A 26,553-nucleotide genomic window follows, 5' to 3' on the forward strand; every position below is an offset into this window, starting at 1 on the left:
GATTTCTACTTTGTCTGTTCTTATTCAATACAATTCTTCAATTCTTAACCCAAGCAATAATGCAAGAGAAAGAAATTGGATACAAATAGGACAAGAAGACATCAAATTATCCCTCATTGCAGAGAATACAATTGTGTATTTAGCATACTCTAAAGACAACCAAAAAATTAAAAATCTAAGCTTTGATAAATATGTTCAGCAAAGTAGACTTTGCTAAGTATCAATAATAAGCAGGCTGAGGAAAAAAAAAAAACAAGAAAACAATCCCATGCATAGTAGCTTCAAAAAGAAAGAACTAGATATAAGCTCAAAAGAAAAAGAAAAGAAAGACCTCTACAAAAAACAAAAACTGTGAAATACTGAAGAAGACACCAAAAGATAGAAAGACCTTTGTTAATGGATTTAGAAATTGAATGCTGCAAAAAGCAGTTATACATCAGACATCGGTGGCTCTTGCCTATAATCCTCACTACTCAAGAAGATGAGATCTGAGATCACAGTTCAAAGCCAGCCTGGGCAGGAAAGGCCGTGAGACTCTTATCTCCAATTAACAACAACAACAAAAAAGCCTAAAGTGGAACTGTGATTCAAGTGGTAAAGCACCAACCTACAGCAAAAAAAAGCTCAGTGGACAGTACTCATACCCTCAGTTCAAGACCCAGGACAAAGAAAAAGAAGAAGAATACAAACAAAAATGCTGATGAGGATGTGAGGTCAGGGAGAGAAACCCTCTTATGCCCCTGGTGAAAATGTAAATTAGTTTAGCCACTATGGAAATCAATATGGTGACTACTCAAAAACACAAAAAGTATAACTACCATTTAATCTTTCTATATTACTGCTGGGCACATATCTGAAGGGCTATAAGTCAGCATAAAATAAAGATACCATGTTTATTGTAGCCAAAGCATGAAAGCAGTCAAGTTACCATTACAGAACACTTTAACTGCCAAAGTAAATAAAGACCAAAAGCTTGCAAGTTCATTGTTTATAGGGGAAACCTGAACTATAGCCACCTCTCTAAAAAGGCTGCTTGTCAAAGCTTCATGGAGTTTTACCATTTGTAACCCTAGTTATAACATCTTGCTTACTGACAACTAAAAAGAACCTTACTGTCTCAAATGCTTTCATTATGGACAATAAAAGTAACAAAGAAATTATTTCATAGAATAATGAAGATTATATACATAAATCTACAAATGCCTCTTCCATTTTCAGCAGTTGCAGAGTTCTTCCAATTTGTTAGTGTCTATTAAAGGTGAGGGTTTTTTGTTTGTTGTTGTTTGCCAGTCCTGGGGCTTGATTAACTCAGGGCCTGGGCACTGTCTCTCAGCTTCTTTTGCTCAAGGGTAGCATTCTACCACGTGAGTCACAGAGCCAGTTCTGGCTTTTTCTGTTTATGTGGTGCTGAGGAATTGAACCCAGAGCTTCATGCAAGCTGGGCAAGCACTCTACTACTAAGCCACATTCCCAGCCTGTTATTAAGTTTTTGGATTATTTATTAAATGTACTGACACATATATATTAAGATATACATTATATAAAATGTTCCTAAGCCAAGAATTGACATCATGCCTTTAAGAAGGTCTATTCACACTGTTCTCAAACATAATGAGAGACAAAAGCAGAGGAGAAGATGAAAGGAAAATATGGAAGATGTGAGAGACTCATCAATCTCCAAACATAGCAATGGTGAAGTCTGAAATATTTCAAAAGATAAAACTTGCAAGGTATTTATTTGCTTTTGGCTGTTTTATTATTCATTCTGTCATTATTTTGTTGCTTGTTTGTTTTGCTAGTCCTGGGACTTGAACTTTATCCTGAGCTTTTTCTGCTCAAGGCTAGTGCTCTACCACCTGAGCCACAGCTCCACTCCAGGCTTTTTTTGGTAGTTAATTGGAGGTAAGAGTCACAGGCTTTCCTGCCCAGGCTGGCTTTGAACCATGATCCTAAGATCTCAGCCCCAAGTTGCTAGGGTTTCAGGGTGGTTTTTCAGTCACTATTTTTATCAAGAGGTAGATGAAAGGAAAATGGATGGAAATGCCAGGGAGAAAAGGCAGATAAAAAATGGAAGAAAGTTAACAGAAGCTGCAAACTCACTGTATCACTTAAGACCGACAGCTCATTTACATAAACATCAAAATGTGAATCAGCCCACATCTAAGAAAGGGCAAAGGAGACATATTCAGTCTTGGAGAGTGTTTCCACTGCACAAGCAAGTGGACTTATTGAATTATGGATGTATCTGAGTTGATGAACACAGCCAGAAACAAATCATCATGATAGATAGATAGGTAGGTAGGTAGGTAGGTAGGTAGGTAGGTAGGTAGATAGATAGATAGATAGATAGATAGATAGATAGATAGATAGATAGACATTCCAAAAGATCCTTTATTTATTTCCCTTCTGAGAAATTACAGTAACTACCAGAGTTCATACTTGATAAGTGTTCTGTGGCTGAATTTCTTAATGCACTACAAATCCATGCTCTCTGAGTATCTTTTTTTTTTAATATAGATAAGATTTGACTATTGTGTCCTTCTAAATTTCCTATGTTGAAATCTAATCCCAACGGTGATAGTAAGGGTCAGGGTCTTATAAAATGGCTTGCCTTTTTCTCCTCTTCCACCATGTGAGGACCTATAGAAGGCAATGGGGGGAGGGGGGAAGGAATGTGCCTTCAAGAAACACTGAATCTGCTTTGCTCCTGGACTTAAGGGCCTATGGAATATGGATGAATGAATGAATTCTCATTGTTTATAGAGTGCTCAGTCTAAAGAATGTTACAGAAGCCCACACGAATGAAGAGATTCTATTAATGAAGACTTTTTTTTTTGGCCAGTCCTAGAGCTTGAACTCAGGGCCTTGGCACTGTCCCTGAGCTGCTTTTGCTCAAGTCTAGTATTCAACCACTTGAGCCACAGCACCACTTCCAGCTTTTTCTCCTTATGTGGTACTGAGGAATCGAACCCAGGGTTTCATGCAAGGTAGGCAAGCACTCTACCACTAAGCTACATTCCCAGCCCTATAGCCATTAATTCACAAAAACATACTGAGCACCCATTATATGCCATGTATGGCAGGCACTTAGATGCTTAGACCAAACCCATCTCTGGGAAAGTCAGATCCCAAAGGAACAATCAACTAACTATAAATTGAGTACAAAAAGTAGGTAGCTAGCTAGATAGATCGATTGACCAAACTATGGATAGATAGATTCTAAGAAGAGAGAGAAGTGAGTGTAGTCATAAGAAACTGAAGGACACACTGGCTAGAAGCTGAAAGTGATGAGTAAGGAAAACCTCATGCTGATACCTAGAGTGGCAAGGGGCTCCCTCAGCCCCTTGGGTCATCCTTGTGGCTGGAAAGCAGGGAGTGGGGAGGAGAGTTGCCTAGATGAATGGAAAAGAATGTGGAAGCCTGACCACTTCAAGCCACAAAGACTAAGATAAATTGGGATCTTCATCCACAGAGATATGCAAACTCATGGGCAGATTATAAACAAGTGAGTGATGCCATCCAATTTTCTAAAAGGGTCATTCTGTCCTGATTAATATACTGTTGAGAAGCAAATTATTTGAACCAGTCAGGTATTACACACAGGCATGCCTGTAATCCTCAAAGGCAGGAAGTGAGTTTGAGGACACCCTGGGCTACATAGTAAGACCCTATGCCTCAACACTACCACCTAAATACACACATATACACACATGTACATACAAACACACATGAGATAGAGCACTAAGAAGATATTGGTTAATACAGCTGCTTTTTAGATGTGATAAGATCCTGTGACATTTTAAAAGCAGAGATCTTACCCTTTATATTTGCAAAATAAAATACTGATAAAATATACATAAAAAGGCATGCAGGTTGAATAATAGGTCTACATAAATGTTAATGTAAGGATTCTGATTTTCAAATGGTAATGAGGTAAGAGAACATTGCCAGAAAGAAGTAAATATTAAAATAATTATAAGTGGTATCAGTACTTGGAGTTACCAGCTCAGCCTTGGGTTCTTTTGCTCACTTCAAGACAGAAATCACAAAGGAAATGAAACTGTAGAACTTGGGGAAGTTGTAAGAATGAATGAAAAAGAGAACGGAGGACAAATATAGCAAGAATTTCAGTGTATATTTGATGAAAGAAGTGGGAAATGTGTAATGATTCTGAGGGGAGGAAGCACAGGATGGGGAGAATGATGGAGGGGATGACTGATCGAGAAGCACTGGACGCTTAGTTTGTCATGGTAAATTGTAACCCCCTTATACAACCTGTTGAAGTTCAGACAATAATACATATAATTTAAAAACAAAAAAAATAAAAACAATGCAAGTTAAAAGGGAAGGAAGAAAGGAGAGGAGGAGAGGAGAGGGAAGGAAAAGGTTAGGAAGAGGAGAGGAGGGGAGGTATATCAACCAGATTAGGCTTTTATACCAGTACAAAGGAGGCAGTGCCAACACAAGAGTTCCCAGACAGGTTGCTAAAGTTACAGAGAATTAAAGCTTATGCACCTAAAAACAGTGAGTTAGAGCAAGAGCAGCCGTTGGGATTTCTTCACACAACTTGTCTGTTCTTTCTTCTCAGCACCTGAGTTCGCACCTGGCACCACATAATCAGTCTCTGCCCTTGGGTTTGTCTATCTATGCTCACACAGGATTTGAAGCAAAACATGGTCTGCAAAACAACAAACTTCTTGTCAAATGGTATTTCCACAGGTTTGGGTCAGCGACCTTACATTATGTATCTAAAACCAAACAACTACTAAACATAAAAAGGTCTAGAATAGACCTATCAGTGGATCACAATAGCTCAACAGCTATGTACACATGATCATATAAGACAAGGATAAGCAAAATTAACTCCAAGAGAAGGATTCTTTTGTTGACGCTATATTTAAAGTTCTAGGTGAATTTCCTTTGGCGTACCCTACGTGGTTACTGTATATGATTTTGGTACACTGGATGTTGTATATATGCCTACCTGATCTAGGGAAAGGAAAAAAAAATGAGGGTGTAAGATATCACAAGAAATGTACTCACTGCCTTATTATGTAACTGTACCCCTTTTGCACAACACCTTGTCAACAAAATTTAATTAATAAAATATTTTTTTTAATATGGGGGAGAAATCACAGTCTGGCCATCAGCAGGAATCCATGTCAGGCCTCCCCTTATCTGAAATAAACTGATGTACTTAGGCTGGATCCCAAATAATCTAATCTAAAGACGGATTACAGATGAACTAAGACTGATATGGAGTTGACAACTGCTGAAACAGAGTAATGGGTATGTAAGTGTTTTACTATCCCCTTTACTTTTGGCACATGTTTGAAAATGCTCACAATTAAATTCTTTACAAAAATAACTTTTGGCTGCTATATAAAGAATGAAGGGGTGCAGCTGAAAAACTGGAGGGACAGAGAACAAAGAAAGCAGGAAAACACATTAGCTATCATTAGCCAGCTCCTAATGTGATGGTAACTTAAACAAATGCAATGGAGAGAAGGGAGAAAAATGAATAGATGGGGATATATTTGGGAGTAGAAATCATCAGACCTGGGAATGGAAGTTAAAGGAAAGGGAAGGGATGAAAGATGTCACCCAAACACCTGGCTTGAGCAAGTGGTAGATGACAGGTGGAGAAATTTACAGAGAAAAAGAATATAAAGGGGGGGGGGGGTAGAGTTCCATATGGATAAAGGAAGTGGATTCTAAGAGTTTATTCTAGGACATTTAAGGTAAAGGATCGCTTGTCCAGAGGGTAGTTGGGGCCAACGAGAGCAGAGAACTTAAAAACAAATTCAATTCCAGCCAATAGTTACTAAATTATATAATTTAGTTAGTATGAAGAATATTGATTAGATATTTCCAAATATCATCTACCAATATCCACCCTTAATTAACCTTAAAACAGACATGAACTATAAAATGAAAAAAAAAGTCCCTCATACTAATCTATAATCTGTGGGTCAAAAGAGGATAGTAAGAAGAAAAATATTTATTAGAAATGCTATGTTACAAGATTTTTACTTCTTTTGTAAGCTTCTAATTAACTTGGCCAAAAATACCTACCTATTTTCCTTTCTACAGGTAAGTACAAATTCACAGTAGCTCTTGCACATAAAACACTCATCACCACCATATTCACAATGCCTCGGGACTCCATTAAACACCTATAAATTACAGTGTAAGAATAAATTCAAACTTTAATAAGATGCTACAGAATGTGGAAGACCACTGCTGAGAACATATTAACTTTTATCTGTTCTACTAACAGTCTTTGAATATGAGTGCAATCTGCCTCTCCGACTCCTCTAGCCAGGCGTTGGTAGCTCATGCCTGTAATCCTAGCTATTCAGTAGGCTGAGATCTGAGGGTCACAGTTCACAGCCAACCTGGGAAGGAAAGCCTGTGAGACTCTTATCTCCAATTAATCACCAGAAAACCAGAGCTGTGGCTCAAAGTGGCAGAGTGTTAGCCTTGACCAAAAAAGCTCAGGGACAGTACCCAGACCCTGAGTTCAAGCCCCACAACAGAGGATGAAGAAGTGGAAGAGGAAGAAGAGGAGGAGGAAGAAGGAAGAGGAAGAAGAAGAAGAAGAAGAGAAAAACAAAGAAGAAAACCCTGACTAATACTTGAGAAGATTTCCCTATAAGATTTCTGTTCCACTGCCCATTATGATTTTCATAAGAGGTCAATAGAGACACCATATCAAGCAGAGTACCAGTGGCTCATGTCTGTAATCCTGGCAACTCAAGAGGCTGAGATCTAAGGATTCAAGTTGAAAGCCAGCCCAGGTAGAAATCCATGAGATTCCATTTCCAAACTAACCAGCCAAATGACAAACTATAGGCATGATTTAAATGGTATAAAGTACCAGCCATAAGCAAGAAATCTAGGAAAAAGCCCAAAGTCATCAGTTCAAGCCCCAATACTAGCACAAAAAAGGAAAGTCCTCAAATCATTACTTTGGGACTCCCAAAGCCTTTTATTCATTCTTTACAATATCACTGTTGATTTATGAGCAAAATATACTTCACAGATTACCATATTTTAAGAGACAGTTGCCCAGACCCTGGGAAAGGAAAATACACTAGCATGAAAGTATCAACAGCCAGCATGGAATCATTCAACCAGAAACAAGGGATCACAGTGGAGCGGATCTATACATAGCAAATTCCTATATATCATGAGATGAGTCTATTTATAGTCCCTCCTGAAGATGTTGCTCACTTATGCCAAGCAGTTCATAAGTTCATAAAATTCAAATTCTTTCTAAAGACAGAATGTGACACTAACTTTTTTAAGAAATGTTTATTTTTCCTCCATTCTAAATGACAGAGAATGTTTTCTGGTCTACTAGATTTTAGAACTAATGATTTCCCAAATACTTAGTTAAAATAATACAGTTGTTATTCCAAAGATCCATAAGTAGGAAAATCTATGTCTAGGTGGTAAATCATTAGGCAGGAAAGAAAGGTAGAAAATAGTTTTCTTTTTTTTTTTTTTTTTTTTGGCCAGTCCTGGGCCTTGGACTCAGGGCCTGAGCACTGTCCCTGGCTTCTTCCCGCTCAAGGCTAGCACTCTGCCACTTGAGCCACAGCGCCGCTTCTGGCCGTTTTCTGTATATGTGGTGCTGGGGAATCGAACCTAGGGCCTCGTGTATCCGAGGCAGGCACTCTTGCCACTAGGCTATATCCCCAGCCCAGAAAATAGTTTTCTTAATCAAAACAATTTAAAGCCCACTTTCCTCTATTTACATAAATCTTTTCTTATTGAAAGAAAAAAATCATCAGTTCTGCAAGTGGACCATATCTTGGTACAGAGACTGAAATGTTGTTACCTGCACTGGAAACAAAAGCATGGTTCATTCCCTGTTAGGAAAAAGAGACCTGTAGAGTTTAGGAGTCACAAAAGGAAACTTGTAGCAAAATAAGTCTCAAAGGGACTAAGGGCAAAAACATCAACAAACTCCAAATCAGGACAAATTCAAAGTGCAAGCAAAAAACAACTAAAGAATACTTTTACTGTTCACATGTGCTTAGAATCAGAGGAAAAGTATATAAAACTTTTGAGTGAAAAATAATAAACAGAGGAGGTAACAAGTTGGATAAGAAATGTACTCACTGCCTTATATATGAAACTGTAACCCCTCTGTACATCACTTCAACAATAAATAAATTTTTTAAAAATACTAAACAACAAATTATTTCTGTAACACTTTTAATATCTAAGATGTTCAATAACATGGGAAACCTGAGGAACAGCAACACTATTTTCTGTGTTTGGAAATGTGTTCATTCTAAGAGGCCTTTTCCCTCCAGTTGACTGTTCTAGAGTTGGGAAATCCTCTGCCTTTGGTCTCTGACTCAAAATGAAACTTACATTATCATCTCTTCTGGTGTTCAGACCTTTGACTTGGTCTGGAACTATGGCATTAGCTCTCCTGGGTCTCTGGCTTACCAACTATTAATCTTGGGACACCTCAGTCTAAATAATCATAGGAGCCAATTCCTTATAATAAACATTCATATATAGATATGCCTCTCCTATTGGTTCTGTTTTTCTGGAGAATGCAAACTAATATTCGGGGAGCATCATAGTACTGATATCTATTGAGAAACTACTATGGGTTTTAATCCTGTTACCACAGTTAGATTTATTTTTACTAAGAATTTAAGTTAAATTTAATAGAATTTTCCCAATAAGCCTACAAAAAGAAGAGGAAACGGAGAAATTAGTCATGGCGTAGGGTGTGCTCCTGTTATCCCAACCAAGTTAGGATGTATACGTAGGATTGTGGTCCTGTTTGGGCCAGACAAAAAGAGAGACTCTGGCCCCAAAATAATCAGAACTAAAAGGGCTGTTGTAACTCAAAGGGACAATCTACCAATCAAGAGCGAAGCCATGAGTTCAAACACCACAAGCACCAGAAATATGCCATAGGAACAGCAGCCACCACCAAAATATACAAGGCTTGAATATTTCCTGATTCAAAAAGTACATAAATTGGTTTCTAACAATCAAAAATCACTAATATTACCATCATAGTCAACTTTCAGTTTGGTTTTATGGGCATTTATTTCATTTTGCTTATTGTAGCACAGTCTTTTTTTTTTCACTGTATCTAATCAAATGTTCCCAATTTTTCATTAGCATAACATTTATGTCTTGAATAAGGGAAATTATTTGATATTAATAAACACTGTACTTTAAATCGAACTATTCTTAGTTTTTTGTATCTTTACAAAGTTGATGTATTTGTTTGATAAATTATAGGCTTATGCCTATAATCCCAGCTACTCAGGAGGCTGACATCTGAGGAGAGTTCAAAGCCAGCCAGTACAAGAAAGTGTTATATCACTGTTGTAACTACTTTTAACGTGCCATGTGTAACTGTAGCTTCTATTATTGATGATCTTCTTGTATCCCCTTCCTGTGGTTGTACCTACACTATCTCTGTATCTTATCTGAGTATATTGGAAACCATGTATACTGGTCTTAAAACTAGGAAATTGAAAGGGAATACCAAAATTGAGAGCCACAGGGTTAAAAAAAAAGACAACTACAAAAACAATACTTGCAAAACTGTTTGGTATAAATGAACTGTAGCAGAGTCTTGCTCTGTAGTTTGGGCCTTGAACTCACAACCCTCATACCTCAGATACTGGGATTACAGTGGACAATAACAGCAGTTCTGAATAGCACGTTTCTGATGATCAATTGCACTAATATTAAAACATTTAAAACAGTTGAACAAAAGAGTACTTTTTTGTAACTGTAACACCTCTGTACATCATATTTTAATAACAATAAAAAATTTAAGAATATTTGGGGGGAAAAAAGACACATAAATCAAAGGAGCAGAATACAAAGCCCAGAAATAGTATTATCATTTTAATGAAGCTTTCATTCTATACAAATGATAATGTAAGCAGAACACCAGTGGCTCATGCTTATAATCCTACCTACCTAGGAAGCTGAGATCTAAGGACCATGGTTCTAACCCAGCCCAGACAGAAAAGTCCACAAGACCCTCATCTCCAATTAACCACTGAAAAGCCAGAACTGTAACTGTGACTCAAGTGGCAGAGCAATAGCCTTGAGAAAATAAACTCAGACTCAATGCCCAAGGCCCTGAGTTCAAGCCCCAGGACTGGTATTTAAAAAAAAAAAAAAAAACCTAGGGGCTAAGAATGTGGCTTAGTGGTAGAGTGCTTGCTTACCATGCATGAAGCCCTGGGTTCAATTCCTCAGTATCACATAAACAGAAAAAGCAGGAAGTAGCACTGTGGCTCAAGTAGTAGAGGGCTAGCCTTGAACAAAAGAAGTCCAGGGACAATGCCCAGGCCCTGAATTCAAGCCCTGAACTAGCAAAATAATAATAATAATAATAATAATAATAATAATAATAATAGATAACTAGACAGATGTAGCAAAGGTAAATCTGTTCTGATCCTAATGAGGCCAGGGACAGCTGGGAGCCACACAAGTGAAGTGTGAAGCTAGTAGGTCTTATTGGTGATCACAGCCAGACCTGTTGACCTGTTCTTACATAAGAACAGAATCTCTTGCTCACTGACAAACATTATTTAGTCACTTAAAAATATTACAAAAACTGTATCAGCATATAGCACATGTTTGTAATAAAATTAAGTGCAAACAAAAAGCAAAATCTGCAATATTCAGCTTTCCATATAAATAGACACACATAAATAGATGCAAACAAGTATTAAAAGGGTAACCAATAAACAAAATTACTTGTTGGAAAACATTTTCTATTATTTTACTTTAAGGTTATGAGAAATGATGCTCAGAAACGTCCTTGAAAGAAGCATTAAACAGATCCTTTCTGAAGCATGATCACACTTCAGTTTCATAGAGATTGCCTTTTCTTAACAATAGCCACTACTCTCAAAAACTCTAGAATGAAATATTTACATTTTACATATGAGAACCATCAACTTTTCACTACATGTATTTTAATTATAATATGACTTACATAGAAATGGTTTCCAAGGCATCTTCAAAGATGTCCTGAGAAGGAATAAAAGAAAAAATACAATTAGTTTCTCAAGAATTAAGAATGGTGCATGATAGGCTAGGAATATGGCCTAGTGGCAATAGTGCTTGCCTCATATACATGAAGCCCTGGGTTCAATTCCCCAGCCCCACGTATATAGAAAACAGCCAGAAGTGGCGCTGTGGCCCAAGTGGCATGCTAGGCTTGAGCAAAAAGAAGCCAGGGACAGTGTTCAGGCCCTGAGTCCAAGGCCCAGGACTGGCAAAAAAAAAAAGAATGGTGCATGCATAAAAGCAGATGAACATGGGGAGGCAGAGAGAGCATGCAGTAGAATAGCTCAGCTTTGACTAGTGGTATCCCTGTCACAGAAAGCTGTATGATCTTATGTAAGATTTATGCTTATTTTTATTGTAATTGGGACTGGTAAAAGATTTAGCCTACATATCAAACCAGGCTTATTTTAAGGGGGACTTCTTTGATGGAGTTATCTTTCACTCCTCAATCTCACTCATACCAGATATACATTAAGCAAAGAAATAACAGGACTTGATCACAATTAACCAAGTTAACATTCTCTGGGCCTTCATTTCAGATCTACACAATCTACCTGCACAATGCTCCAAGTTAATCTTCCTGCTTCCCCAGGTGAATGAATCTATGCCTGAAAGAACAGGCTTTTCCACCATGTGACTAGCCTATTCAAACGCCACAACAGGAGATAAACATACATATACTCATATGCAATCAGAAATACATACACATACATCACTGGCACACACATAAACTCAATCATACACATATATTCTCACTCGGAACTCTCACAAACATAACAGATCCTTCACAACCATAAATATCAATCTGAGCTCCTCCTCCAAGTATTTGGAATTCACCAAAACCCAACTCAATACTATTACAACTGTCATAGTGCAAAGTACCAACAACATCACAAGAGCCACCTCACTCATCTCCCAACTTCCATCCTGACACTATCCATTGAATTCTTCATAAAACAGTTATACATTTCTTCTTTAAATAATCCCATATCTTTCTAGTGCTTTAGACCTCTTTATCGGCTTTCCAGTGTACTCAGAGTGAACACAAAATCTTCTTCACAATCTTCAGGACATTCAACAATCCCACAGGCATCTAGCCACATCTCCACTAACTTGCCTTGCTGAATCCCCTCAGCCACAGATCGTTCTTTTATTCTTTAAACAAACTGCTCTCTGCACTGTCTCCTCTTTCTCAGAATGGTCTTCACTCCAACCCTGCCATGAGTGACCCTTTTTCATTCTTTGATTTTTAGCTCATCCAGGTACTTCTTCAAACAAATTATCTTCGATCACCCTAATTAAAATTATTAATAATATCATCTTCCTAGAATCATCTTTCTTTTTATGGGGGCCTGGCCTCATCAAGAGTAAAACAGAGAGACTGGCACAGATTCAAACTTTTAAACTGAGTCAAAGAAGCTGTTTGTCCATCACATAGTAAAACAAATCCTCAGGGATGACTAGTGTGCAGAGAGACTACATCCAAATGGAGCACTGGGCTTTTCCAAGCTATGTTCTACCTGTTGTACAAACTTGATCCTCAATAGTGGTGTTAAGTACCCAGGCAGAGTCTGGAATTTCCAACAACCTCTAGTTAAATACAGAGAAACCATGAAATTATAAGTGAACCACCAGATGTCGCCCTCACCAAAAAAAAAAAAAATCAGGGACCAGGGCTATGTGAGAGAAGAGAGAGAGAGAGAGAGAGAGAGAGAGAGAGAGAGAGAGAGAGAATCTCCAGTAGTTAGGAAAATAGAAGTAAGCCACTGGAGCCCAGTATGCCTAGCATGTTTTTTTTACAATGAAAGTAACTTTAGAAGGATGCTGTTTTGTTCACCACTTTGCATTTCATTATAAATACAGAATTAAATTGCACCTAATGGGGAGTTAAGTTGTAAGGTCAGTATTTTTTTTAATGTATGGTCAAAATTAATATTGAGGCCAGGCACTGGTGGCTCATGCATGCAATCCTAGCTACTCAGGAGGCTGAGATCTGAGGATTGGGGTTCAAAGCCATCCAGGTAGGAAACTTCATGAGACCATTATCTCCAATAAACTGCTAAGAAAAAGCCAGAAGTGGCACTGTGGTTCAAGTGCTAGAGCACTAGCTTTGAGCACAGAGACAGCACCCAGGCCGAGTTCAAGCCCCAGAACCAGAAAAAAAAGATTAATATTGAACAAATAATTTAAATTGGCAACATAGTAGAATACCCACAATTTTGGATGCAACTTCTAAGAGAAATGAACATTTACAACATAAAATGTGCACTATAACATATGGAATATAGTAAAACATTCTTATATAAAACAAGTTTTTTATAACTGTGTATTGTTTGGACAAGTTATTTTACTCTCAGATCATATTTCTCAACCTTATAATCACTGAGTTTAAGGCACTTCCATCTTCTAATTCAAGTCCTACCTAACTTATCTCATCTACAGTTAGTAGAGAATATCTAAGGAATACTATTTTTATAAGAATATTTATAAGAATATTTTTATAAGAATAATTATATACCATTTTCAACTATCACTGATAGGAGTATTTTAAAATTAAAAAGCACTGAGTTTATACACTTCCTCCTATGAATAAATCATAAATTCAATGTATTAACATTCAGATACTCTGTTACTTCTAATTCACAAATAAACATAAAAAATGAGCATTTTACCTCTACAATTATCATTATAACTACTCTGTTTTCATAAATAGCAAAATTATCTACCATTTGAGCATTAGTATAAATTCTTAACATACATCAACTCTTTAAATTTTCATAATGACCTTATAAAATAAGACTCAAAAAGATTTAATTAACTTATCCAAAGCTGAGTCTCAGTTTTCCCATCTTTGCAAATGGAGTAATTCCACTTAATTTACAGCATTGGTAGAAGATAATATATTTAATGCACGCAGCACAGAGCTGACACATACCAGATGCTACAAGCTGTTGTCTGTCTCTTTATGGTTATATAATAGAAAAAAAAGGCTAAAACATATATATTATTTATTCATTTTATTATCTTTAGTTGTACAAAGGGGTCTCAATTCAGTTGTTTTTTTTTTTGTTTTTTTTTTTTTTTTGGCCAGTCCTGGGCCTTGGACTCAGGGCCTGAGTACTGTCCCTGGCTTCTTTTTTGCTCAAGGCTAGCACTCTGCCACTTGAGCCACAGCGCCACTTCTGGCCGTTTTCTGTATATGTGGTGCTGGGGAATCGAACCTAGGGCCTCGTGTATCCGAGGCAGGCACTCTTGCCACTAGGCTATATCCCCAGCCCTCAATTCAGTTTATGAATACAAAACTTCTTAATGTCACACCTTCCATCATCCACCTCCAAAGACTGCTACGTTTCTTGTATCAAAAATAAATTCTCTAACTCCAGGAACTCCAGGAAATAGAAACAAAAAAAGAAAGGAAGGAATAAATTATCACTGGTGGTTTATGCCTCTAATCCTAGCTGCTCAGAAGGCTGAGATCTAAGGACTATGGTTCAAAGACAGCCATGCAATAAAGTCAGTGACTCTTACCTCCTTTTAACTACTAAGAAAGCTTTTAGTGAGCTGTAGCTCAAGTGGTAGAGCACTAGCCTTGAGCAGAGAAAGCTCAGATACAGAGTATAGGCTCCGATTTCAGGCCCAAGGACTGGCAGAAAAAAAAAATTAATTAATAAATTAATAAATTCTCCTCCTCCTCCATCATTCTTTTTCAACAGCAAGAAGTTTTCAGCAAGAAGCTAACTTCCTACCTACATGATTGTAAATAAACCTACATGATTGAAAATATTTACTGTGTAACTACTACACAGTAAAACAAATTAATGGAATCAATACCATTATAAGTGAAATGCTGAAATTTTGAGTTTTAACAAGAAGCAATAAAATACAGAAATTTATTCAAACTAACAGAAAGGAGAGAGACTGCCAGAAAAGATAGTGTAACAGACCATGTAATTAGTATCTTAAATTCCATCTACAGTATCCATTTAAATGAATTAAGAATTATAAACATGCTAAAAGATTAATAATGAAATCATTTAATAAAATACACTTTAAAAAATCTGAAGTAACTGAAAGGGTACTACAGGATTTAGGGGATGACAGAAATGTCCCTTATCTTAATAGTAGTAGGTTTATATATTATAACATTTAATCTGTGCATGTAACATGTAATATTTTACTGAGGTTAAATGTACTTTGATGAAGTTGTTCTTTATAAATTTGGGGTTTGAAAAATGTACTTCACATTCACTGTTGGTAAACTAGAACCACTACTTATGGAAATCAGAAGGTGTCTCAAAATAAAACTTAAAAATAAATCTGTCTCATGACCCTGCCATAACCAATTTTGAGTAAATATAATATTTATAAATATAAAAATATAAATAAATATAAAAATATACAAATAAGAATATAAATCAAAATCTAAGCAAAATATCTACACATTCATGTTTATTGTAGCTCTGTCAACAATAGTCAAGCTGTGGCATCAGCCATGGGCTCAACTATCAAATAAGGAAAGCATAGTACATATATACCATGGTATATTAGCCAGAGAGATATATAGAATATCTGAGTAGTACATATAGAGAGAGGTATAATATAATGAAACTCTGATGGGTGTGTGGGTGTGTGGGGGTGTGTTTAAAAGTAAATGATTCAAAGGTCACAACAAAATTTTTTAATGCTAGTTTCTTTTGCAAAGAATGGGAAACCATGTTTTAGCTTTTGAATGATTTAACACTAGAAAAGGATTTTAAATATTTCTTATGTAATATGAAAACTGTGAACAATGTGAATATTAAAAAGGCTACAGTATTATTTTTTAAATAAGCAAATCCAACACATCTAAAGAAAAGTTCAGGCAGAATAAGGCAAAATGATGTTTCAACTCAATTTGTTGTAGAAGCCCGTTCCTTTCACACCAAATGTGAGCTTTTCGTTGGTGGTGGTGGTTATGGGGCTTGAATTCAGTGCCTGGGAGCTGTCCCAGAGCTTTTTTTCCCCCCTTAAGGCTAGCACTCTACCACTTTGAGCCATAGCTCCACTTCCAGTTTTCTGGTTTGGAGAGGAGTCTCACAGGGGCTTTTCAGCTCAGGCTGGCTTCAAAGGGAAATTCTCAGATCTTAGCCTTCTGAGTAGCTAGCTCACACCGGGCTCAAAAAGCTTTTTATAAAACAACAACAGGGCTGGGGATATGGCCTAGTGGCAAGAGTGCCTGCCTCATATACATGTGGCCCAGCACCACATATGCAGAAAATGGCCAGAAGTGGGCTGTGGCTCAAGTGGCAGAGTGCTAGCCTTGAGCAGGAGGCCAGGGATGGTGCTTAGGCCCTGAGTCCAAGCCCCAGGACTGGCCAAAAAAAAAAAAAAAAAAAAAAAAAAAAAAAAAAAACCTAAACTTTATTTTGAAGCTATTTCAGACTTAGGGAAGTTTCTAGAAAAACAATAAAAACAACATCTGTGTGCCATTTATCCAGTTTCACCATTCGTTGACATTTTTCCCATTTGTTTTGTAATCTGCTCTTGCTTCTCCCTCCACCTTCCTTTCCTTTTCCCTATCTAGCTAAATATTTTTTCCTCAGCCATTTGAGAGTAAATTGCAAATAGTTTAGAAGTAAATGTAGTCCTTGACCTCTATAAATACTTCAACATGTGTTTCCTAAAAATAGAGGTATTCACTTACTTACCACTGTACAGTTACTCATTTCTGTAAATTAAACTGCTTTACTATCTACAGTTCAGTTTTGCCAACTGACCCATAAGTGGCCTTTACAGCCTTTTTTCTTCTATAGTGCAGAATGTGCTCTAGGATCGGCTACTGCAGTAAGCTGTCCAGTCTCTTTTGTCTCCTTTAATCTGGAGCATTTCTACATCCTTATCTTTTATAGCATCAACAGTTTTGGAGAATACAGCCCTCTTCTCTTTTAAAAATAATAGTATGTAATAATTTTGCTCATTTAAAGTGTTTCTGATATATTTTTATGATAGAGTCAGGTACTAAACGACTACAGAAGAGCGCTTTGTCCTTCCTTCCCCAGGAAGTTACACTTGGAGCACAGATGTTCATCTTCCCTTCAGTTATGTTAATTCCGAACTCCTGGTGTCCCATTTCTCCACCACTCAGTTACTATTTTTGGGTGGCAATTAATTAGATGTTTGTGGTAAGATCATGTGAGCTCAGGTAAATATAATGCTCCTCACCCAAATATGGCCTTTGGTTCAGCACCTAGCATGATGCCTTGCTGAATCAGTCTTAATAAAGACAGCTGAACACCGAATCACCAACTTCTGTCAATCTGCCTTCAGGTTTCTATACAGCCAAACCCACCATCTCCCCCACTTATCTAGCTATTTCCAGTTCCATCATTTTCCTGTAAACAATGTAATTTCATTCTCATTTATGTCTGAATAAAGTCTTTTGTGTAAATATGTCACATCTTCTTTATCTATTCCTCTGTTGATCAATCTGCTAACTGAAGTTGATTGTCATTACTGATCCTTAGCTGATCTCTAAACTCATAGTTGTAAATGCCTGTGTTAAGTTCCACTTGTTATACTACACCTGGGCAAGATTCCAAGGGCTGAGGCCACTTTCCTGACCCTTAATGACTTTTTTCTGCCATGTAGCAGAGGTAAGGAAACAAAGTTGTTTCAGCAGCAATTGTCCAATGATCACTGTCCAGCTTGTTTCCTTTTGTGTATAAAAGGCAGTGACAGAAGTTTGTTGACTTTGGCTTCCAATGGGGAAGGGTACTCTAAACTCTTAACCCCAGTTGTAGTTTGATCTTAAATGTTCTCCAAAGGCTCAGATGTTGAAGGCCTGTCTCCAGATGATGGCACTATTAGGAGGTAGTGGAGACTTTAGGAGGTAGAGCCTTGAGGAAGAAAGTTATGTCGCTGAGGATACGTCATTGAAGAATATTGAAACTCCAACTAGCTACTATAAGATGAGCAGCTAGCTCATCCTGCCATGATAATCTGCTTCACCAAAGGCTCAGAGTCATGGTACCAAGCAACCACATACTAAAACTAAAAATAAGTATTTCTTCATTGTTTATCACAGACATTTTGTCACAACACTGGAAAGGTCACAAAAACAGCTCTAAAATTCTTGGCCACAGCATCCCAGCACTACCAGTAAGTGGCCCAACTCTGGATGAGACTGAGGGTAACTTGTGAACATCAACCCTTCTATGCACTTTGTAAGCACCTAATTCCCATCTTAAACTTCCTTATACTATCAACAAGGATCTCTGTTTCCTGCAACTGCCACTTGACAGAATGAGACAAATGACAAAGGACATAGACCCACATGATCAAACTGATGATAGTAATCACAGCAAAGAGGAAGCAAACCAGACATACAATAGAGAAAAGATAAAAAGCTGCTTTGGAGATGAGAACCCATAAAAAATTTCCCTTAGAACTTGACCCTCAAGGAGGGACAGGAAGTTTAGGAGTTAGTGGTAACTGAGTCAGCCAAGCCAGGAAGCAACCATGGAAAAATCATGTGTGGGAAGGAATTTGGCATACTTTGGAAACTGAGTGGGAGTGGCTGTGAAGAAGGGAAGGAAAGGAAGAAGGATAAGAGATGACCTGGAGAAAGAACTTAAAAACTTAAGATCACAGGAAAGCGCATCAGTTTTCTTCTAATTGCTACTGACAGCCACAAAAAAAAAAGCAGTAAGCAGGGAGTGACATGTAATTAACATCTGAAAAAGAGCATTTGGGCTTCAGAGGGAAGAACAGATCACGGTGGGCCCAGGGGAGCCAAGGATACAGCAGACTCTCAGGAATGGGAGCATGAGAAGTCAGTGGTGTGAGACTGAGGAGGTGGCAGTAGACACAGAAAAGTGGTAAGGACTTGTGTCCCATAAGTAGACTCCAAAGAACCATCTGACAGCAGATGTGGTTGGCAGAGGAAGTTCAAGTTAAAAGGGAGAGAAAGGGGGCCAGGAGTTTAGCCTAGTGGAAGATTGCTTGCCTAGCATGCATGAAGCTCTAGGTTTGATTCCTCGGTACCACATACACAGAAAAGCCGGAAGTGGTGCTGTGGCTCAAGTGGTAGAGTGCTAAACCTGAACAAAAGAAGCCAGGTACAGTGCTCAGGCCCTGAGTCCAAGCCCCAGAACTCACACAAAAAAAGGGGGGGGGAGGAAGAGATATTAGGGTAAAGTTAGATATAAGGGTGAAGTTGTTGGGGATTTTAGCCCCTACCCCCACCCCGCACTCCCCTGACCAGCGGGAGAGATGGGGAAGGCACGCCCCAACCGGAGGAGCCAAGAAAGGAAAGGGCGGACAGACTGCCCGCACACTGAGCCCTCCCTCACAGGAGGACAATCAGACACGTCTGGGAGACAAGTTAGTGCAAGATCTCGTTTATTGAGGGGAACACATGTAACTAATATAAAGCACAAGAGCCAATCAGATCAAAGATCAGCAGGCCGCCTCTGGGTTCAGCTTCAGGCGCCATCTTAGCCACAAGTGGCCCCAGGACTGAGAAACAGGCGGGGCCAGCTGGTTGACTTCCTCTTTCTGATGTAACACGTGGGGGGGAGGGAGTGTCCCACATGAAGTGATTTTTTTTTTTTGGGGGGGGGGGTTGTACAATGCTAGTTTAATCTCCAAAGCCTGTGTGGCCTTCAACGCTCCTGGAGCTTACAAAAAGGACAGCTATATCCCACTACCACAACTTCAAGATCTTTGGCAGACAAAAGTTCATTAAACATACCACAGCCTCCTCACTTTAAAATGTCCACACCTGGGCTGGGAATATGGCCCAGTGGTAAAGTGCTTGCCTTGTATACATGAAGCCCTGGGTTTGATGCCTCAGCACCAGATATATAGAAAAAGCCAGAAGTGGCTCTGTGGCTCAAGTGGTAAAGTGCTAGCCTTGAGCAAAAAGAAGCCAGGGACAGTGCTCAGGCCCTGATTTCAAGCCCCAGGAGTGGATATATATCTATATCTATATATATGTATGTATATATGTATACATATATATATATTTCCACACCTAATCAATCAACTGCCATGTGATACTGCTACCCAAGCATAGACCACAAATTCCCATTTGGGCTGGCAAACCTTCAAATGCACTCTCACTTACACTAAAAGACTATGAAGACTATGAAGACTATGAAGTCCACAGACTAGAAAGGATGGCAAAGAGAACTAAGTATTTATAAGACAAAGTAATTCTCTCTAAATTAGTAGCCCTGCTTTTGAAATTTCAAACATAATTTGCTCTATGGTTAGATCTGTGAACATCACACATGAATAAGTTGACCTTTGGTTGTAATTAAAAAAAAAAAAACTAGGTTTGTTTCATGTTAAATGCAAAAGAATTCCAAGAACAATGTTTTTTACCTTAAAGTATTAGGAGAAATAAATATCACGTATTCATATATGCTACCAATACTAAATAGGCAATTTGCCAGAAATATAAACAAGCAATGCTTCTGAAGCACTGACAGAATCAAGTATAATCATCTTCATTTTGTGAATGTTTCGTACCTATCCCAGGTAGCAACTTGGCTCTGTACATATTGTCATTCAGCTCCAACCTATGACTCAAAAAACTGGCTCAAAGTGCTCTGTCCTAGTTCCCTTCACTTGAGCCAGTTTCCCCAAAGGACACTTACCACTGTTTGTTTGTATTTTAAAACAAAAAACAAAACCTTTTCTCCTCAAGATATTTTAGAATTATCAGCAGGTAAGTATTTAATATCAGTTTATTTAACTGTCTAGTTGCAACATTTGTCGTGATGATTGTTTCCTGCTCTACAAATTCCTTGCCATATGAATGTCCTAATAAAAAAATGTATACCTAATTATTAATCAAATTAATGTGTATAACTAAATCCTTACAGTATGTTAGATTCAGACTGAAGTGCCAGGGCTACACACAACCTTGAGGTAAGCCTTAGAATCTCCACTGTTCTTATAAGGGCATGGATGCTCAAGGAGAGTAACTTGCCTGACCACTCATCCCTATCTGCTAAGCTGCAAGCTGGCCCAGTTCTTTCCTCTCTCCCACAATCCTTGCTTGGAAGGGATACAAGTCTGAAATTCAGGTGTGCTGGTAAAAAGGCTGATCTTCAACTTTTTGTCCTACTTGAACAGGATACAGTGACAGTCCCTTTTATTTAACTGAGAATGGCTTAGAAGTGCAATTATGTGTGCATCCTTCCAGCAGGAAGGCAACATTTGTGATAAATTGCAGCTGCCTCTGAGAACGAACTATAAAACTGGAAAAAGCATCATCATCCATATGAACTACACAATCTGCTTTCTTCCCAGTGAAATGGGCAGGGCTAATTCACCAATCCTTCAAGATTTCCTTTGGAATGATGCCTCAGCTGAGCAAAGCACCCTGCTCTGTTCTCAGGTCTGGCTACTAGGAGACTGAGATCTGAAGCCTTTGGCTGGAAGCCAGCAAGGGCAATAAAGTCCAAGACATTTATATCCAATCAACAACCAAAAAGCTGGAAGTGGAACTGTAGCTTAAATGGGTAGAGCACTAGCCTTGAGTACAAAAGTTCAGGGACAGCACTCAGACCCTGAGTTCAAGCACCAGGATAGGCACAAAAAAAAAAAAAAAAAAAACTCAGATAAGAGAAATGGGTATACAAGGGATCTTTTAGAAGGGTGAAAATGTCTTGTTGGATTGTGGTACAAGCTACAGGCTATGTAGCCATGAATTTGCTATCATTGAACACATAACAGGAGTAAACTCTGGCGAGGCACTGCTGACTCGTGTCTGTAATCCTACCTACTCCAGGAGGCTGAGATCAGCCCAGGCAGAAAATATTCTTATCTCAAATACACTACTCAGAAATAGCTGCAAGTGGTACTATGGCTCAAAATGGTAGAGTGCTAGCTTTGAGCACAAAGATGCTCAGGGAGGGCACTCAGGCCTTGAGTTAAAGCCCTAGGACTGGTCAAAAAAAGAAAGAAAAAGAGTGAACTCTGAAGTAGGTGTTAAAAGTCACTGATGGAGCATTTGTCAAGGATGTGTGAAAACTTGGGTTAGATTTGTACCACTGTAAAACACAAGTTGTGATCTATACATCATAACTCAATAAAGCTATCCCTTAGTTTATTGAGATAATGCTAATGTACTATGGAGACAAATTCTCTCTCCTCTGACTGATAAGATAAATTATGGTGCTGTAAATAAAACACTAAAGTGAGTTTCTTTGCTTCTTTGTTTCTATGGGGAAGAAAGGCCAACCTTCCTGCTGAACACCAGGGCACCTATTACAGTCCTGGTTGGATGCCACAGCTTGTATGTCAAGTGGGGAATATTTCTTCTTTGAGGCAGGCAGGGATGCTAAGCAGCTGGTGAGTACCTGGCAGGGAAATAAAGAAGTAGAATCTGGAGATTATTCTCCAGCAGAGGCTGCAGCAGGGGGTGGGAGTGGGGGTGTTCTGCAGGGGGTCTTAAGTGATGGTAAGAAAACAGCAGATGAAAGCACTGGGAAGTGAGAAAGGCCCATTTACCAGGGAGATCCGATCAGAAACCATATACTGATACTGATGGATCACCTGTAATCCTAGCTACTCAGGAAGCTGAGATGGGAGGGTTGCAGTTCAAAGCCAGCAGGAGCAAGAAAGTCCCTGAGACTCTTATCTCCAACTAACCACTAGAAAGCCAGAAGTGGAGCTGTGACTCCAAGTGGTAGAGCACTAGCATTGAGCAAAAGAGCTCAAGGACCACACAGAGACCCTGAGTTCAAGCCCAATGACCAACAACAAAAATTCCATGTAGGTAACACAAAAATGCTGGGACTCACCCCAGAACTATGAGTAAAATTTGCTGGTGGTAGGTCCCAGACACATGCATCTTAACAAGGTACCTGCTTGTTAAAACCACCAGTCAAGGGCTTTTGTTTTTGCTTTTATTTTGCTGGAGGGGGCGGGGGTGTTGTGGGGGGGTTGAGTTTTTTTGTTGTTGTTTGTCTGTTTTTGTTTTTAGCTGGTACTGGGGGCTTGAACTAAGGGCCTAGAGCTCTTGAACCCCACCTCTAGATCTGGCTTTTTTCTGGTTAACTAGAGATACAGTCTCTCATTCTGCCCCAGCTGGCTTCCAACCATGATCCTCAGATCTCATCCTCCTGAGTATTTAGGATTACAAGCATGAGGCACAGGCAACCAGCTCTCACAGGGAAGCATGAGGACTCATAAGTAAGTCCCCTATGTCATGGCAGGGTGACCATAGTTTACCTCAAAGGCAATGAGTAACTACGCACAAATTTTAAGAAGCAAGGTGAGAATGGCGTTGCAATTTTAAAAGAGTAGTCTGCCATGGCACATTGCTTTGGAGCAGAGCAAGAATCCTCTCCAGTGCTTGCACATTGCCACCTCTTTTTCCTTTTAACCTCTGATACTAGAAAAACTTTTACCTTTAACCCTTAAACTTTACCTTTACCTTTTAACCTCTTATACTGGAAAACTTCACCAAACATGAACTGTTCCCCTAAGTTCATGTGTTGGAAACTAAATCCCCCATGCAAGGATGTTGAGAGGTGTTTAGGTACTAGGGGCAGAACGCTCAGAATGGGTCAATGCCAATACTGCTATAGGAGGAGTAGGTTAGTTATCTCAGAAATGAGTTATTCTAACAGTAAGTTCCTGATAAAAGCTCAGCCCTCTTTCTCTCAATGCATGCTTTCTCACCACCTGTTATCATCTGCCATGTTAGAATAAAGCAAGGTCCTCCCCAAATGTGGCCCTTCCATCTTCAATTTCTAAGCTTATAAAACTGTAAGAAATAAGTCTTTATACTTCATAAAATACCCGGTTTCCAGTGTTCTGCTACAGCAGCACAAAATAGATTAATACAAAAACCAAAGATAAGCCAGACTTTTACAAGTCACATTCTCTTACTAACATACAGGCACGACATGAAAACCCTCTAAAAACCAAAACACTGATGTTGACCAATAAGAAAGGGGGCTGCACAGCTAAACAGCTTGTACAGAGAAATCAGAGGTTACAGCACTGTTTATGTGTCAGTGGACAAATACTATTTCCAATATATTATTGACATTACCACTTCTTTTGCTGGCAAATATTAACCCTATTGAGTTGTAAAATGGCCCCAGAACAGATGGCCCAGTTGAGTTCATGTTTACAATTCTCTTTGGTGTTAAGTGGGTCTCCAAAAGGAAAGGTGTGGGGACTGTAAATCTGTAGAATTTACCCAGCAGGAGTGCTGAGTATTAGCCTGGAAGGTAAGTGCATTTGTTCTACAGGAATCTCTAGGGGCAGAAGCCTGTGTGTGGGAGTCTAGAAGGACCAATCTTTATATAAGGCCAGTTCTGTACAGGGTTGAGAAAACAATGCTGAGAGCCGACACTTGAGCCCTACATGCCTAGCACTCTGAAGACTTTAATCCTCACAACAACCTTATGAAATAGGTACTATTGTTTCCATTCTACAGATGAAGAAACTGAAGCACAGAGATATTAAGTAACTTAACCAAGGCTGTACAAAAAGCAGCAATTTAAACCCATATCTCACACCAAAGCATCATATCATTTCATGGGATGTATCAAATAGACTTTTATTTTGATAAAACTACATGAAATAAGGAATATCTATACAGAAATAAGTAAATTGGATTCCTAAGGCTTACAAAATATTATAAGCAAGCTTACTATGTGTATATATATTATACACATGCATATATCTACATACATATGTATACATACATATTCATATAATATATATATACATGTGACATATATACCCTTCAAAATCACCCAGTACAGAGATCAACAAATTCTAGAAGACCTGTAACTATTTAGGCAGTATCTACCATACAAGCTGTTCCACTTACTCAACTGAACCATTATAGTACAAAAGCAGCCACAGGCAACACCTAAACAATGAGGGATGGTTATGTTCCAATCAAATTTTACCTATAAAATTGGCAGGAGGAGTATGTACCTCATTTGGTCCTCTAATAGTTTTCAGCCTCCTGACCTAGTGGAAAGGGTACTGAATTTAGAGTTAATGCTCATGACTTCTGAACCTGATTCTGTGCCTAAGAGAGCAAACTGACCATAAGCAACCACTTCCTTACTCTTTATAAAACATGTGCTCTGGAAAAATATTCTTCTCAAAGGATTGAAAAAAACTAACTATACTTTAGCACACCAAAACATTAGCTGCACATTCTTCATCAAATCCAAAAATAATGAGCTGTGGTGGCAATACCCTAAAGAGAAAAGAGAACTACCATTTTACTTCCTATACCAGGTACTCTTTAAAATGCCATCTGATTTTACCCTTGACTAATACAAGCATCAAAGAAGCATCTTGGGGCATAATGTGCCCCAAGATCTGACAACAAGAAAGAAATCAGGCCCTAAGTCTAGCTGACTGCTCAGCTCCCTCAGAAGCTCAAAGCTGCTCTGTGCAGGGGGAAGAAAGTCTTGGTCAATGAGCATTTAATGAGTGATTCTGCACAGATAACATACAGACTCCTGAGAGAAGACTTAAGTCAGCCTTCACTGTCTCCAGGACTCCTGCACTCTGTGTCTCGTCAGTCGACCCTTAAAAAGTCCATGCCCCATTTGATCTGAATCTGAGGTTTGTTTGCTTTATCCTTGAGTGTTAAGATTATGCTTCATGTATTGAAAAATACCAGAAACCCAGAGCTACAGGACACAGTGGCCTAAGGAGGCAGAGACAGCGAAAAAGAGGGCTGAGCACAACCTCAGAGAGACGGTGGCTGATCCTGCAAATTACAGCAGCATTGGCTGCTTTTTCTCACAGCTCTGTATCTCACAACTTGAGTCTATATGACTACACATAGCCTACGGAATTCCTCAACTCAAACGTGTCTGACCCTGCCTGGCTCCATACCCAAAACATCTCCGTTTACAGTCATTAGTTTTATCCTACTCTTGGGAAACAGGATTGAGAAGGGAGAAAGTGAAACTAAAGGGATGGGATCTCCCTGCTTTTTTCTTTCCTTCTTCCTTTCTTTCTTTGTTCCTTTCTTTTTTTTCTTTAAAAAGCTTCCATCGGACACAGTGGCAGAACATTGCATTGGGAGGGGCACTTAAGTCCAGGAATACTGGCAAACTAGAAAGATCCTAATCTCAAAAAAGAACAGTTTTCTTTATCAAAAAAAGTAAAAACAAAATCAAAAGCCATTTCTAAATAAATACAGGAGGATTCTCCTTTCACTGTCAAAAGTGGAAACAGAAAAAAAAAAAAACTGGCTGGAACACAGGGAGTTGTCAATACATGCAGCTGTCCCTTTAGCTGCTGTCTTAATTTTCACACACATCCTCCCTCCCTACCTGCTGAAATTCAACACCTAGAAGCCACCAGATCAAATGTCACCTTCTACATGATAGATGTCAAAGCAGAAAGGAACATTACAAACATTTATTCATTTCAACCTTTGTGTTGCCTAGGAGGAAACCAAGGCCCAAGGGGTTAAAGGACTTGCTCTGA

At 38.7% G+C, this 26,553-nt stretch overlaps 1 protein-coding gene across 1 annotated transcript in view; it reads right to left on the bottom strand.

Annotated features, from left to right (window-relative positions):
• The window catches only part of Ttc39b (tetratricopeptide repeat domain 39B), a 109,251-nt gene that overhangs the window by 74,203 nt on the left and 8,495 nt on the right, over positions 1-26,553 (bottom strand). Inside the window, exon 2 of the mRNA XM_048352164.1 lies at positions 11,006-11,040. Within this exon, the coding sequence (XP_048208121.1) occupies positions 11,006-11,040 (35 nt within the window). The remainder of the gene's footprint in view (positions 1-11,005; positions 11,041-26,553) is intronic.

Source organism: Perognathus longimembris, chromosome 1, assembly GCF_023159225.1.
Source record: "Perognathus longimembris pacificus isolate PPM17 chromosome 1, ASM2315922v1, whole genome shotgun sequence".
In the NCBI taxonomy this organism is placed as follows: domain Eukaryota; kingdom Metazoa; phylum Chordata; class Mammalia; order Rodentia; family Heteromyidae; genus Perognathus; species Perognathus longimembris.